The 14,203-nt window shown below is 36.2% G+C and overlaps 1 protein-coding gene across 1 annotated transcript in view; it reads left to right on the forward strand.

Moving 5' to 3' along the window:
- usp45 (ubiquitin specific peptidase 45) overlaps positions 1-14,203 on the forward strand; it is a 61,561-nt gene that overhangs the window by 21,149 nt on the left and 26,209 nt on the right. The window contains exons 6-8 of the mRNA XM_007892949.2: positions 3,336-3,484; positions 4,425-4,520; positions 5,871-6,001. Of these exons, the coding sequence (XP_007891140.1) occupies positions 3,336-3,484; positions 4,425-4,520; positions 5,871-6,001 (376 nt within the window). The remainder of the gene's footprint in view (positions 1-3,335; positions 3,485-4,424; positions 4,521-5,870; positions 6,002-14,203) is intronic.

The following is a 14,203-nucleotide window of genomic DNA, read 5'->3' on the forward strand; positions in this document are numbered from 1 at the left end:
GATCACAGATGACGGAGCTCCGTTCGCATCTGAATATTTAATTTTAATCCTATTAAGATGACTTTGGGGGGAAAAAGCAAGCTACTTATACTTGTACCCTAAAATACTCTGTGTGGTTATTCAAAGATTCATGTATTGAAAGTTGTTTTCTTCTGCCGAATATTGAATTTTTATGTAGATTGAAACATTTGTTTAACTGTTGCACTTTGATACCAATGGTGTCCTTGTCAACAGGCATCTTGGATTTGCACAGAACCCAATAAAGTTGATATATTTGAATCTCCCTTTGAGCATTTTTTTGACTAAGTGCTTCTGTCTTGGATAATTTGGTGCCATATGCCTTTTTAGTTTGGTTTTATCAAGAAATTCTTCATATAGGATCCGTTTTTAACTTGTCTATAAGTTGTTAATTTTGAACTCCTTGATGGGTCAATTGGTATACACTGCTTCATGTGAAACTGATTCATAGAGAAATGTTTACACCTGGAGTTATCTATACAGTGTGTAAATTTGTTGTTGTATTTACTTGCAGTAGGGAGTTTTTTTTCATATAATTGGGCTCAGCTTGGGAGGAGGGGAGAAAAGAGAGAAATCACAGGTTGTAATCTGCCAATGCTTGTTATTTTGACTTACACGTGAAGTATGGTTACTTGTGCAGAGTATTAAATGCTGGCTGATGCCTCCAGATTTGTACTGCCACATTAGTTTGAACAATTGAAAGTAATCTTCACTGCTACTGATGACACACTGAATACAAGTAATGCCTCGTCAAATAAGATTATTTCCAATCAGTCTTGACTATTCTTGGTTAGGTTTTAAAGAGTATTGCTCAGTCAGTTGGAAAGGTCTATTTTCAAACTAACTGAATAAACCATATGCTGAAACATTTTAGTATTTAGGTTCACTTCAGTCACAAAGCATGATCATTGATTTTCAGCATTTAACAATTACAGCAGAGGAGGAGACCATTTGGCTTATCAAGGCTGTCCTGGTGCTAGCTCTTCCACTAGAGCTAACTACTCTTATCTCATTTCTCTGATCTTTCCCTCAGCGCTGGTTATATTGTCTCTGCCAATATTTATCCAACTTCCTTTAAAGTATTATGGTCTCAGCCTCAGTAGGCACTTCTTGTAACAGTTTTTTTAATATTGTTCTATAATAATAATAATCCTTGCATTTGATACAGCGCTTCACAGAATAGACTGTAAAGTGAATTGATTGTATATTTGTGGGCGAAACCCTTTAGTATGAAAATGTGTTTCCAACAACAACAGATTACATTTGTATAGCATCTTTCACGTCAGGAGGATGTCCCCACGATGCTTCCAGTTACCATCCTGAGCTAATGTCCACTTGTTATTGAGTTATCAATCAGCAGTAATAATTTTTAACTAATTGGGGACCCATACAATTCACAAAGCTGTTGATGCTGATCAGATTTATTTTATAAGTAATAATAATAATCCTTACATTTGATATAGCGCTTTTCATATCTTCTCGATGTCTCAAATGGCTTCACAGAACAGACTGTAAAGTGAATTGACTGTATATTTGTGGGGGATACGCGGCAGCCAAATGCGCACAGCAGTGTCCCACAAACAGTCGTGGATTGAAAATGACCAATTCATTATTGTTTTGGATGGATTATTATTAGGCGTGTGGAGTAAGAAAACTTGCCCAAGGTTTTGCTTTAATTTTTCAATGTAATTGGAAAGTCCAAACGTTAATATGAAGCTGTTTTATTATAAGCACTGGGAACATAGGACAAGAAGTTGGTCATTTGATCCTTTGAGCTGAGTAGGGTGGAGAGAGAGGGGAATTCTTTGAAATGCTTTGATTTATGTAAAAAAAAGCTGACGTAAAAGGCATATATCAAATGCAAGTAAGAATAATAAAATTCTGTTGGTTGTAAAGTTTGATATCTTGCATGTACATCTATAAGGAATCTTCACTGACTAGTAGAAATGTGTTTTCTAGGTTTTGAGCTACTGTATCCATCGTTGGAGCTGTGGGATCTTATTTGATTATATTTAGGGAGGTTCCTTTGGAAAGTATTTATAATTGAAGTGGTTTTTGAGACTCTTATTACACGACCAGCTACTTTAAACACTGTACTTTCGTGATGTCCATTTGTGGGAAAGCTGTTTGGTTAGAAAAACAAATAAAGCAATGTTCAGAACTGTAGTTTTAAATGGTTAGATTTCAGGAAGATCTGAGAGCAAAAAGCGCTGACACATAAGTGGGAAGGGTTACAAGCTAAGGTACTGTTGATTCTGTATTTATATTTCACTATTACAGCATTTAGATGACAACAACAAAATTACATTTGTATCGTGCCTTTCATGTTGGGAGGACGTCCCAAGGCACTGGACAGACAGAGTTACGAACCCGAGCTGAGGGTCAGGGTGGGGAAGGGGGTGAGGGCAGAAGGGGAAAGCAGGGAGGGTCTTGAGGTGGGTCTTGAAGGTGGCGAGGGAGGGGGCAAGATGAAGGGACTGCGGGATGGAGTTCCAGAGGGTGAGTGCAGAGCGGCGGAAAGCCCACCTGCCGATAGTCAGGCAAGCAGGCGGGGGACGTGAAGCAGGCCAGAGCCTGTTGAGCGGAGGGAGCGAATAACATGGTAGGGGGTTGGGAGGTTGGAGAGGTGGGGGGGAGCAAGACCGTTGAGGGCTTTGAAGGTAAGGACCAGGATCTTGAACTGTATCCTCTGTGTGATGGGAAGCCAGTGGAGTTGGGCAAGGGTGGGAGTGATAGGGTCACGGGTCTGGTGCAGGAGAGGACACGGGCTGCAGAGTTCTGGATGATCTGCAGCCTATGGAGAGAGGAGTTGGGGAGGCCGACAAGCAATGAGTTTGCGTAGTGGAGCCTCGATGTAATGAAGGCGTGTATGAGGGTTTCGGTGGCCTGCGGTGTGAGACAGTGTCGGAGCCGGGCGACGTTGTGGAGGTGGGGAAGGCAGAACGGTTAAGAACTACATTTTTGGAGTTCACTCTCGATCACAGGAAGGAGGTGGTTTCAGAAATTATTTATTGTATTGCAATACTGTATTGTATAGATCTAGTGGCCCTGAATTGATTCTGATTCTGCTTCCAACTATCCTTTGAGATGTTGTTGGGATGTTAAAACAATCCATTATATGTGAAGAAAATATGGAATAGAAAGTACAAATTGAGCTTCCACTGGACCTGGAATTTGCTTAAAGAATCTTCTAGCATTTGAATTGGTTGTCCTCCATGCATCTATATCATGGGACTGTATCTATATTGTTTTATAACATGCATTTATTTGTGAAATCTTGTGAAAGTTATTAAATAAATTACAATTCTCTTTTGTAGGTTTAACTTCCAAACCATTGAAAGTTCGAGAAGAAATTTCTGATGGCAGTGAAACAATAAGAGGAAAACATCCAGTGAACAATGTAACTGCCCCAGTCAAAGGACTAAGCAATTTGGGAAATACATGCTTTTTTAATGCTGTTATGCAGGCAAGTAAAAAAATGCATTTTTCACTGATCTACCTTGCTGTTCAGTGAAACAAACTGTTCGAGATGTGATTGTTTGTGGGACACTGCTGTGTGCAATTGGCTGCCGCATTTCGTGCACAAAATATACAGTCAATTCACTTTGCAGTATATTCTATGACGTGCTTTGAGACGTCTCGAAGATGTAATAAGGCGCTATAAATACAAGTATTAACATTACTATTATTATTTTGTCAGAACTGCTGGAGAAGCCTTTGAAATACTAATTTAATCTGTTGTGCATTTTAATGTTTGAAATTTGTTCCCTGAAACATTGTTTTAACTTTTGAATACGTTTGAACAGATAACTGTAAATTGATGTTGTTCTAGTTTGCTCTGGGTTTCTTTCTGGGTTAATAGAATAAGCAAATGTAATTAAATGTTATAGAGCAGTATGATTTTCTTAATTGAGAGTTGTTGAGTTCACTGCTACATTGTACAATTCGGAGGCAAAATGTTAATTATTCAAGAATACATTATATTTTGGTGGGGCGCAAAGAAAACAAAGTTGGATTTTTAAAAAAAAACTGAAATGCTACAGAGTGTACGTTAGGTAAATAAGCATCTAAAGTGAGAGGCTGGTTAATGTTTCAGATTTGACCCTTTATTCATATTGCAGTCTAACCCCTCTCTTTTTCTATCAATATTGTTAATCTGTTTGGCACTTTTTCTGCACTTGCATAATTTAGTTGACTCCACAACATCATGAAGGAAATTTACAGTCTTAACTGAAGAATGTAAGGTATTTATTGATATGCAGAGAGCCCACTGCAGATTTTAAAACTCATAGCTGGCTTTGACCAGCGTTGTAAGAGATTCAGCTGGGTCCAAAGTAATTTAGTTAGGATGAGATGGATTGATATCCAATATATTTTCTAGTATTGATATTTTGAATATTTTTCAGAACTTGGCTCAGACACACATGCTCAGTGAACTCCTGAATGAAATGAAGGAGAAAGAAACAAAGCTGAAGATCTCCCCACCCACAGACTCAAATTTGGTAGGTGAAAATTACTGGAATAAAGCTAATTTGGATGGTAGCATCTGAAAACCAGGGTTTACGGTAGTTTAACTGGATTAGCAGGTCAATCTCTGAAGTGATTTCAGGATCAAAGTTTGTAAACCCGTAAGTGATCTCCATTGAATGATCATATTCGGGCAGATAAACTTATGTGGTGTTCTGACGGTTAATAACATGTAGAAAAGTTTTAAAACTGTACAATCAATAGGTCAGGATGGGTGAGGGAAAATCTAACCTTCAGATCCAGTGACAACAAAGAAAATCAAACTTCCCCAAAGTACTGTCAAAAGCACAAATAAGCAGAAATGTGAATTTGGACCAGAACAAAGGAAAAGCCTGAAAAGAAAAATGGGATTAGAATAACTCCACAACAAAAGAACTAGTTACAAAGAGAAATCTGACTGCATAAAGGTCACAGTCAAGGCCATCAAGATGAATAAATCACGAACGTAACCTATTAGTAAATAGATAAACATTTCAATCTATTAATTGGTGGATTAAGTTGTAGTTTGAATATACAATCTCGTCAAATCTTCAAATCTGGGAGTTTGAATTCATTTGGAGCTCATGAAGATCTTAGAGCACTGATGCATTCTGAATTAATTGCACATTTACAACAGAGATGATTGGATTGATAAAGAATTTTCGGTGTTCACAATTCCTATATTATTAATCACATAATTGCTCTATATATTGACAAAATTAAGATGGTAAATTTATTGTTGGTTTATGTAAAATATATATAATATATAATGTGTATATATATATTTTGGGATAGTCTCTCTTGTGATCTGAAATTGGTCTATTCCCAGTTGCAACAGTGCAGAGGATCCAGCCTCCTGTTTTTTTTTGTGACCCATCCTTCTGAGAACAAGAATTGCAAAGAGTAAAATTTATATGGAGGTATGTGGGGGGCCGGGGTGGAGAAGAGAAATCTCTTGTTTCCCAAGTAAGCCTTACCATTAGTTCACAGAAAGTAACTGTAGTTGATGGAACTCCATCTTCAAAATTAAAATCTAAATCAAGTTGAAGAGTTGTCCAAAATTGGCAAACACTTAAATACTAAGAAAAAAACTCAGGATCCAGATGACGTTTCTACCAAAGTGTGTCAGGGCAGGTGAGTATGCCCTTATTGTCGAGCCTTCCATATGTAAATAAATCCTTGAAGGACTTTGTATGAGGATTAAGTGTGTCCATTTCTTAAGAAAGTCGCATGCATTTTACATAACTTGTTCCATGCTGAGATATCTGTAATGGAATACTTTTTTTCCCCCTCTTTTCTCTTCCACTTCCCAATCAAGTAAAACTGGGATTATTCTTTCTGTGCAGGATCCATTGATGATAATACTCCCCAGCCCTGGATCTTTGACCTCAGCCATGTATTTATTCCTTCATAGCATGAAAGAAGCAGGGAAAGGACCAGTGACTCCAAGATTACTTTTCAACCAACTCTGTCAGAAGTAAGTGAATTTTTTTTTTGTTTTTTCTTGCATCAAATCACCAATGGTATTTGGGTATCAGGCCATTTCATCTGACCTCATTTAGTTTGACCCTAGTTGAATCTATCTCCCCAATGACCAGAGCTGCCCACCCCCCTTGATCAGAACTGCCTATGTTTTAATATGTGCTACAAGATCCTTTGATAACAATGGATAAATAAATACTTCCCAATGTTGTTTAAGCCATATGGACCAGGAAATCTGGGCTAGATTTCCAATATCTCCATCTACATATTGATAAAAGAACAAACCAACCAATCTCACGTTGGCTGCTAATGTGAATGAAGACCCCATGCTTAGGATTTAATGTTCAGTTGTGAAGATGTTACTCCCACAGAGAATGGAGTATCAATTATTATTGTACAGGAAAAGAGGACAGGAACTTTGAATAAGCACCCAAATGGAAATGTATAATTGTGTATACGGTTTTCTATGATTACTTGTAAGATGAATGGTAATTGGAAAATTTCATGCATATTTTAATTTGTATCTCTTTTGAAAGAGATAACATGCACAAACTAAACCTACTGCACAAATTTCGATCTGCTAGACCATGAGCCAGTAGTAGGCATGGCTGGTTCAATTCACTAGTAACTTTGCATCTGCTCCTCCTTGCAAAATGGTAGATTAATGGAATGAGATAACTTTGATAAAATCAAAGTAATATGTAATATGTTCCAATCAAAATCAAAATGTTTTCAAGATCAATATTTGCTTCCTACACAGTTGAGTAAGATTACAATTTCTTATCCCATAAAATGCGAAGCTGTGTTTTTCTGGTTTACCCGGTTTCTGTTGCATCTATCAGGATTGCAGATGAACTCTAAATTTGAATTTGTCCCTTCAAGTCTGATCTTTTTTTTCTCCCACACGATTCCCACTCCTGTTCATTCCCCATAATCTTTAATTTTCTTCACTGCGTTTCAATATTTTTTTCTTGCATTATGATTGAAAAAATTGTTTAATGAAATTCCGAATGTTGCTTATTAAGTAGAAATGTCTGTGTGGAATGATATACTTCATACAGTCTGCTCTGAAAAAATGATCACAGGTACTTAAATGTAATACCATGTACTGGTTGTTCCTGACTTTAAATGGAGTCCATTGGAAAGGTTTTTATTGAAAGAAAAAAAATTGTAATGTCAACCTCGGTGATTTAGGCAGATATACAGAAGATGGCTGATTTGCCTGATCTTGGTTAGCATGTTTGAGGAAGAGAGTTGGAGGGAAATATTAGAGATGGGGGGATGTATTAGAAAAGGGAATATAATTCTCAATCACGCTGATTGAAAATCAAGTTGCAGCTTGAAGAGATGTTCAAATTTAGAATCATTAACCTGGATTTAAAGTAGTGATAGACCCAGAGCTTAAATTTAGAACCTGCTGCAATTGTAGAAGTGTATTTAAAGATACAGTCACAGAATTTGCTTCAGTACTTAATTTGTAGAATGAAATCTGTTACAAAGATGAGTTTCAATCACACTGTATATTATGTGCAGTATTTACCGCAGTACACATTAGTGGGAATACTAACTGCTGAAGCCTAGTACAGAATAACTGAAGTGACCTGCTGTTAGTAGGAATGTTTTATTTGATAAATAGTACTGTAGCTGGAGGCAAACAAAACTCCCTTGATCTGGAAATTCATGTGCTTTGGAAATTAGCTACTTGCTGCTAACTTTTCCCTGAATCATTTTGCACTGCATTAGAAGAATGTATGACCTATCAGTTGAGTGAATCTTGCACTCTATACAATCTTAATTATTTGAAATCTTTGTTTTACAGCATTAATATTTCACAGAAATTGTCAATTAATAAATTTAATTTCAGTAATTTCGAAATTACAAAGTGCATTTTCAGATAAATTCTCCTCTTTAAATGTTTTGGCTACATTCCCATAGAAAGGACTCTTAGCATGTTAGAGGATTGCTGAGGTGGCATATGGACCCAGATTGAACAGAGCTTGCTTGCCCTGCAGGACAACATGCTTCTTGGGGCAGAAAATCTCCTCAGTGGAAATCTGTAGGTGTGTTAATTGTTGCACATAATTCACTGCCTAAGAATCACCTGTGGAGACACCTGGGAGAATGAAGTATAAAAATAAGTCAATAGAGTAAGGAACTGTATAACTGGGGAAGATTGCAAGATTTATTTCTTAAAAATTCACCTTTCAGAATTATTGCATTCCCTTAACATAGTGCTAGCAGATTTTAATTGTAAAATTAATTAGGGCAACATATAGTTTTGGTACCTACTAAGTTTGTTTAAAAATAGCTTGGTTTTTAAAATCAACAAAAACAACATGCCCTTCACACAGGGTAGCATCCTGGAGTGCTTGGGTTTAACAAAGGCAATTTAAAATGAAACCATTTGGATGAATGGAATATGCAACTTTTTTAATTCAGATATTTTTCTGCATTATCAGAATTTCTTCCTAGGAAGAACTTTATTTGCTTCCCTTTACATCTTTAAATCTAACCTGAGAGTTTTCAAACTTCTGGTTTCATCTTTTCATGTATTAATATGGTTTAAAATGGAAACTGAAGGAGTTAAGTGAGAATAGAAGAAAAATGTACATCGCATGATTTTATACAAAGTAGAAATAAAAATACAAGGAAAATATTAACCAAAAAGGTTTAAGAGAAGTGGCAGAATTGACATTGCAGAAATTCAGAGCAAGAGAAATTCCATCCATAACTTGCCATATTTGTATTGAGATAAGGTAGATATCAATCAAAAAAATTTCAAACTCTGACACTGTATGAGACATTAAGCCAACTCTTTCTGGAAATTGTGCAAATGTTTTCCAATTTTTTTTGAAAAAATTGCTGCTAGATGTTTAAAGCACAGAATAATCTGAAAATTAAATAACACTAAAGACAGTTTTTATCAAATTCATCAATTAAATGCGCTTTTTCTGAGTCAGTTAGTTTTTTAAAACTCAGATTTTATTGTTGTTTATGTCTGTACTTATGCGTGCGAAATTCACAGCTACACTGCAATACTGGAATATACTGCATTACTTTCAAACGCATTTCCGGAACCGGCATTGCAGTGAGGTGGGCTGTGAGATGCACACATCTGGTCAGAAGTGGCTTTCATAGGTATCTTTAGAACTGACATTGCAGCTTGGCGGGTTTTGGGATGTGCATGTTAAACGGATGTTTCAAATTAAATCCCAGTTTTCACTAAATTTGCCTGGGAATTTTTTGTTAAATTTTCCCCTTGATTTTCATCTGCTTTTTGAAAGAATGAATAAACTGGAATAATCTGAAAATATCCAGGTTTTAATTTTTAACAGTGGTCCATATTTACAGTATACAATTTCATATAGTGTTATGTATGCTATATATGTATGTGCGTGTGTATGTTTCCTTCATTAAATAATGTCATTTCTTCAGAGCAACAAGGACATCTGCTGCCTAAGGATCTGTGAGTGTAGCAGTGAAAGTAACTAGTGTCTGACATCAGCTGAGCAATAGTCCTGAGTGGATGACATCCCAGGCAAGCAATCTTTTCCGGTTGCCCAGCGGAGCCTTCCACTTGGGACTTTTGCCCTTGGTACATAGTTACAGTTGTGAGTTGCAGCCGTTCTGTTCTGGCAATACGACTGTCACATTTAAGACAATAGTATCTAAATTGTGGAGTTATTTGGTTGTAGTAATTTTTTTTAATAATAATCCTTGCATTTGATACAGCACTTTATCAGCTCTTCGAGACATTTTAAAGCACTTTGCAGAATATACTATAAAGTGAATTGACTATATTTTGTGGGTGAAATGTGGCAGCAAAATGCAGCAGTCAATTGCGCACAGCAGTAGGAGATGTGTATTAGATAGAAGATCTCTCACATTATATTCCTTTTGAAATTCAAAGGAAAAGTTTTCTGTATGTATGTTTCATAAGAAAAATAGAAACTCCTTGACCAGACATTTATCTTTCTGGGGTAAAAGAAAAGAGCTGGACTAAAAAATGTTTTTTGAAAAATATTTGGTAGTACAGGTTTTGGAACTGACATACAGATGCATCATGTAATGCATTGAATATAGTTCATTTTAATGATACCTTATAACTATAGTTGTAAAAAATTATAGTTTACATTTACAGCACTTCCAGCATTGTATTATGAGAATTAATTTTGAACTAATATTCTACCATCCGTTCATTTGCATATTGTGATTGTTTCGAATAATACAGATCTCCTTAAATGCTGTCTTACAAATAACCAAACACTTATTTTGCAGAGAAACTGCATTGATTTTATAAGTGTGACATTTGTCATTTTGTTTGTTCCATGTGCCATATTGCATGTGAATATCCAATGCTAGCTACAAGTTGCACCTCAGATAGATACTGGCACAGTGTAGTGTTGCTCATTCTGTAGAAATATAAGGATCTTCTACTTTAGACCCGTCATAACTAACCTGCCGGCAAAAATCTGAATTGTGTACTTATGTGCTCTGGCTTTGATTCTGTAATACAGAAAGGACAATCAGTTGATAGAATGGAAGTATTTATAGAATAATACATTTGGTGAAAGCTTTTTTTGATGCTTTTTTGTGCTCACAAAATATTTAGTCAATTATTGTTTAGTCAATGGTGTGACATTGCCCTCTTTTGCTCTGATTGAGTCATTGAGCTTTTGGCATAAAGAAATTAGATAGCTATGACTGTTAGATATATGAAATAGCAGGGAAAAGGAGGCATTGGATCTTTTGCATGCAGGAAATTTACTGTGATTCCTGGTATCTTAATTAAAACTTGTGCTTTTGTTTGTCTGTTTGTGCATTAGTTTGTGTCTGCTAAAATCTTCATATTCACAACTTATCCATAGTTTAAAGCACAGCATCTATGACATTGAATTGCTTCCTCAGTATTGCAATGGAGAGTCAGCCTAACTGAGCTTGAAGTCCTGAATTGGGATTGAACCACATTTTTCTTACTAGAGGCTACCAGCTGATTCAGATTGACACATCATAATATTACCTTACTTATGTTATTTGATAGAACATACTGTATTTGTGTGTGGATTACATTTTTCTTACTATCATGGATCCAGTACTGTCCTCATTGTCAACTGTATTTGAATAACCAGAATGAAGCTGGAAGAAAGCTGATTCTTCCTCCAATATCTGAAATGATAAGATGGAACTCCTTTTTCAAACAAGCGTTGTTTTACATCTTGAGGACTATGTAATGTTTTGCTGGTGAAACAATAGAAGGAGATTTGTGTGTTTTTGGAAGATATTAAGACAGATTTGGAAGTGCAATGAAGCAACTGTTGGGATTGTGGGGAATGAGTACCTTGTTTGCATCTGCAGTATGGCTCAGGAATATTTATAATTGCTGACTTTTTTCGGATGACCAAAATCTATCTTCACCTGTGATACCGGTAGGGTTTATTGATTAATAAGGTCAATGGAACTTAAATTACATCACTTAGATTTGTATGTTCATGGAATATACTAGCATTGTTGTGATATGAATGGTGTAGCTCTTGGTATCCATGTTAAGTAAATGTCTCTGTCTGAGGAAGTTAGTCATTCTCTTCAGGTAAATCAGAAGTTTTTTTTCTAGGTATCAATTTCATTTGTTACTATTGTCAAGAGAAGTAAATGTAGGATACAAAAGACAATAAATATGACTGTCTCGTAGTAAAAATTATTGAAGTGTGGGGTGCTTTCCTTGTGTCAAATGCATAGCACCTTCAGATCTGACCTAGTTGTTTGCTGGCGATGTTTTTATTTCAGCCAACAATTTGCGTAAATGAAATTCAATGAAATATTTAGTGTATATTGATAGCAAGTTGTTTGTTGTAATTATTCTCAAAACTTAAACGATTATTACATGCTCAGCAGATACACTTACTCAGAGTACTGCATTTAGTTAATTGTTGTATAACAAAACTGTTCTGACACGCCTTTATGAACCATTTTAGTGTGTTAAATTTCCTTGGGTGTGTAAAGCTAGTGGTCTGTACTATGGGATAGGCTGTTTTTGTAATAGGCTGCTTAGCGTCTGGTACTAATCCATCCGCTGTTAATTTTGTTAGTGTTACAGCTGGCAAACGTTATGTTGAGGCAGATTGTGTACATTGCTACAGGGCCCTTCTGTTTGTTTTCCACTGTACTGAATTTTAGGATTGCTGACTTCTGACTGATCAGATGAACAAGTGATTGACACACCAATTGGTCATTAAGCACATTTAATAAAGGTTACACAAATATTTTTGTTGATCATAAACTAGATATTCTGATGAACGTAGCTTTAGAATATTAGGGTTACAATAGAATATTTGATAACTGGTTTTGATAATATGGATTAATTCAGCATATCCTTAAATTTGTCAATATTTGAACACTTTGGTTATTTTCTTATCTGAGTACTTTTAGTTTAATCTTAACATTTAAAATACATAAAACTATTAATTTCCACATCCATAAGAGCAAAATACCCCTCTGCCAATTTTATTTTGTCTTGTGCAAATGATTATTGCATTATTATTGCCTGTCTCAAGATCTTTTTGACCATGATTTTGGTCATCATTTCCATCCCACTTGTATTGGCTCCTACCTTCTGCTCAGGTGTCAGCCAACAGTGACAAGTGCTTTGAGACATTCTCCCAATGTGAAAAACATTATATAATGTAAATTGCGTTGCATTTATTATGGCACCTTTCAAATCAGGAGGCCAACTCAAAGTCCTGCACGGAATTTACTGTGAAGTGTTGTAGCTGTGTAATTTGTAGGCGAACATGGCAACCACTTTTGCGCACAGCGACGTCTCAAAAACAATCGAAGGTGGGGATTGTCGAGTGGAACAATGGGAGAAATTCCCTTCTATTTTCAACTAGTGGCCACAGAATCTTTGTCATCCATCTCATTTTATCGTTTCATTTGAAGGGCTACATATCCAACAATGCAACATTTAATTGGAAGGTCAGCCTCAAAGACTTGAACCCACAATCTTCTGACTCAGAGGCGTAAATGCTATCAGCTAAGCCAGCAAACCTTCAACCTATTGACTCTTCAAGCTTCATCGGTGTCATTTTATATAAGTGGTTGTTTGAGATTGGTTGGGCCTACAGTCCCCTATCATATAGTAGGAGACTATTTTGAATTAAGTAACAAACTTTTACTGCTAGGAGTTAATAATTTGCTGGTATTCAGTCAAGATAAAACCGGAAGGAGGTAGATTCGAAAACAGAATTGTAATTAGTTCAGCTTGCCTTCCTTCATTAAAGTGGCAATCCCAGCAGGTAGCCTGCCATTTCAATTAAAATTCAATTACATAAATTGTCTTCAAGACGCTTATATGTGGAAGAAATCATTTAGAATTGGTCACCAAAAGGTATTTTAATAAATATTCTGTACTGGAATTATGATTAACCATGAACCCTGCAAATTTTGCATACATATGCAGTCGTAACGTCTGTACAAAAATCACACTTTAATGTTGATTTCAACTTCCTATTTGCTATTCATCCTCATGCAGCATTCTCATACCACTGGATTAAAGCAGCCCTTAACCCCCAAAACACCGGTGTGGTAATGGGGTTCACCCCACCTCCTTAAGCTTTAAGATGTCATGGGATGCATGCTGTTCCATGTTCCGGCCACCCATATAAGGGTTGGCATTACCTGCAATTAATTTTTTTAATGCTGAAATGAATTGCTATCATTTGCTATTCTCTGTGCACTTGAGGACATCTTGCCTTTCGCAAGAAAATTGAACAGAATTGTTAGAATAATTAATCCAATGCCATATTGAATTTTTATTCTTGCCATAGGATATACAAGTGTGCAAGTACAGCATATGATTTTTCATGCATCTGTGTTTTTAAATTTTAAGCAAAAGCATGTCCCTTCACTGATTCAGCTGGAGGAATTGGCAGTCCACCTGACTACAAGCCAGTTAACCAAACCAAAAGCAAGTTGGGAATAACGTTTTTCCCCACAAAGTAGCTTTCAGTGAAGAAGTGGTAAGCAATTATTTTGTTTAGAATTTCTAACTATGAATTTATATAAATATGGACACTTAAATTATGTTTCTATTTAGAATGTAAAGGCTGCTTCCCATGTACTGTATTGCAGTGAGCAGCAGCTGGTGACCTGATGCCAGACTAGAGTTAGTAAATGCTCTGAATCAGATTCTGCCAGCAGC

This window comes from Callorhinchus milii, unplaced genomic scaffold, assembly GCF_018977255.1.
Source record: "Callorhinchus milii isolate IMCB2004 unplaced genomic scaffold, IMCB_Cmil_1.0 Scaffold3, whole genome shotgun sequence".
Taxonomy (NCBI): Eukaryota; Metazoa; Chordata; class Chondrichthyes; order Chimaeriformes; family Callorhinchidae; genus Callorhinchus; species Callorhinchus milii.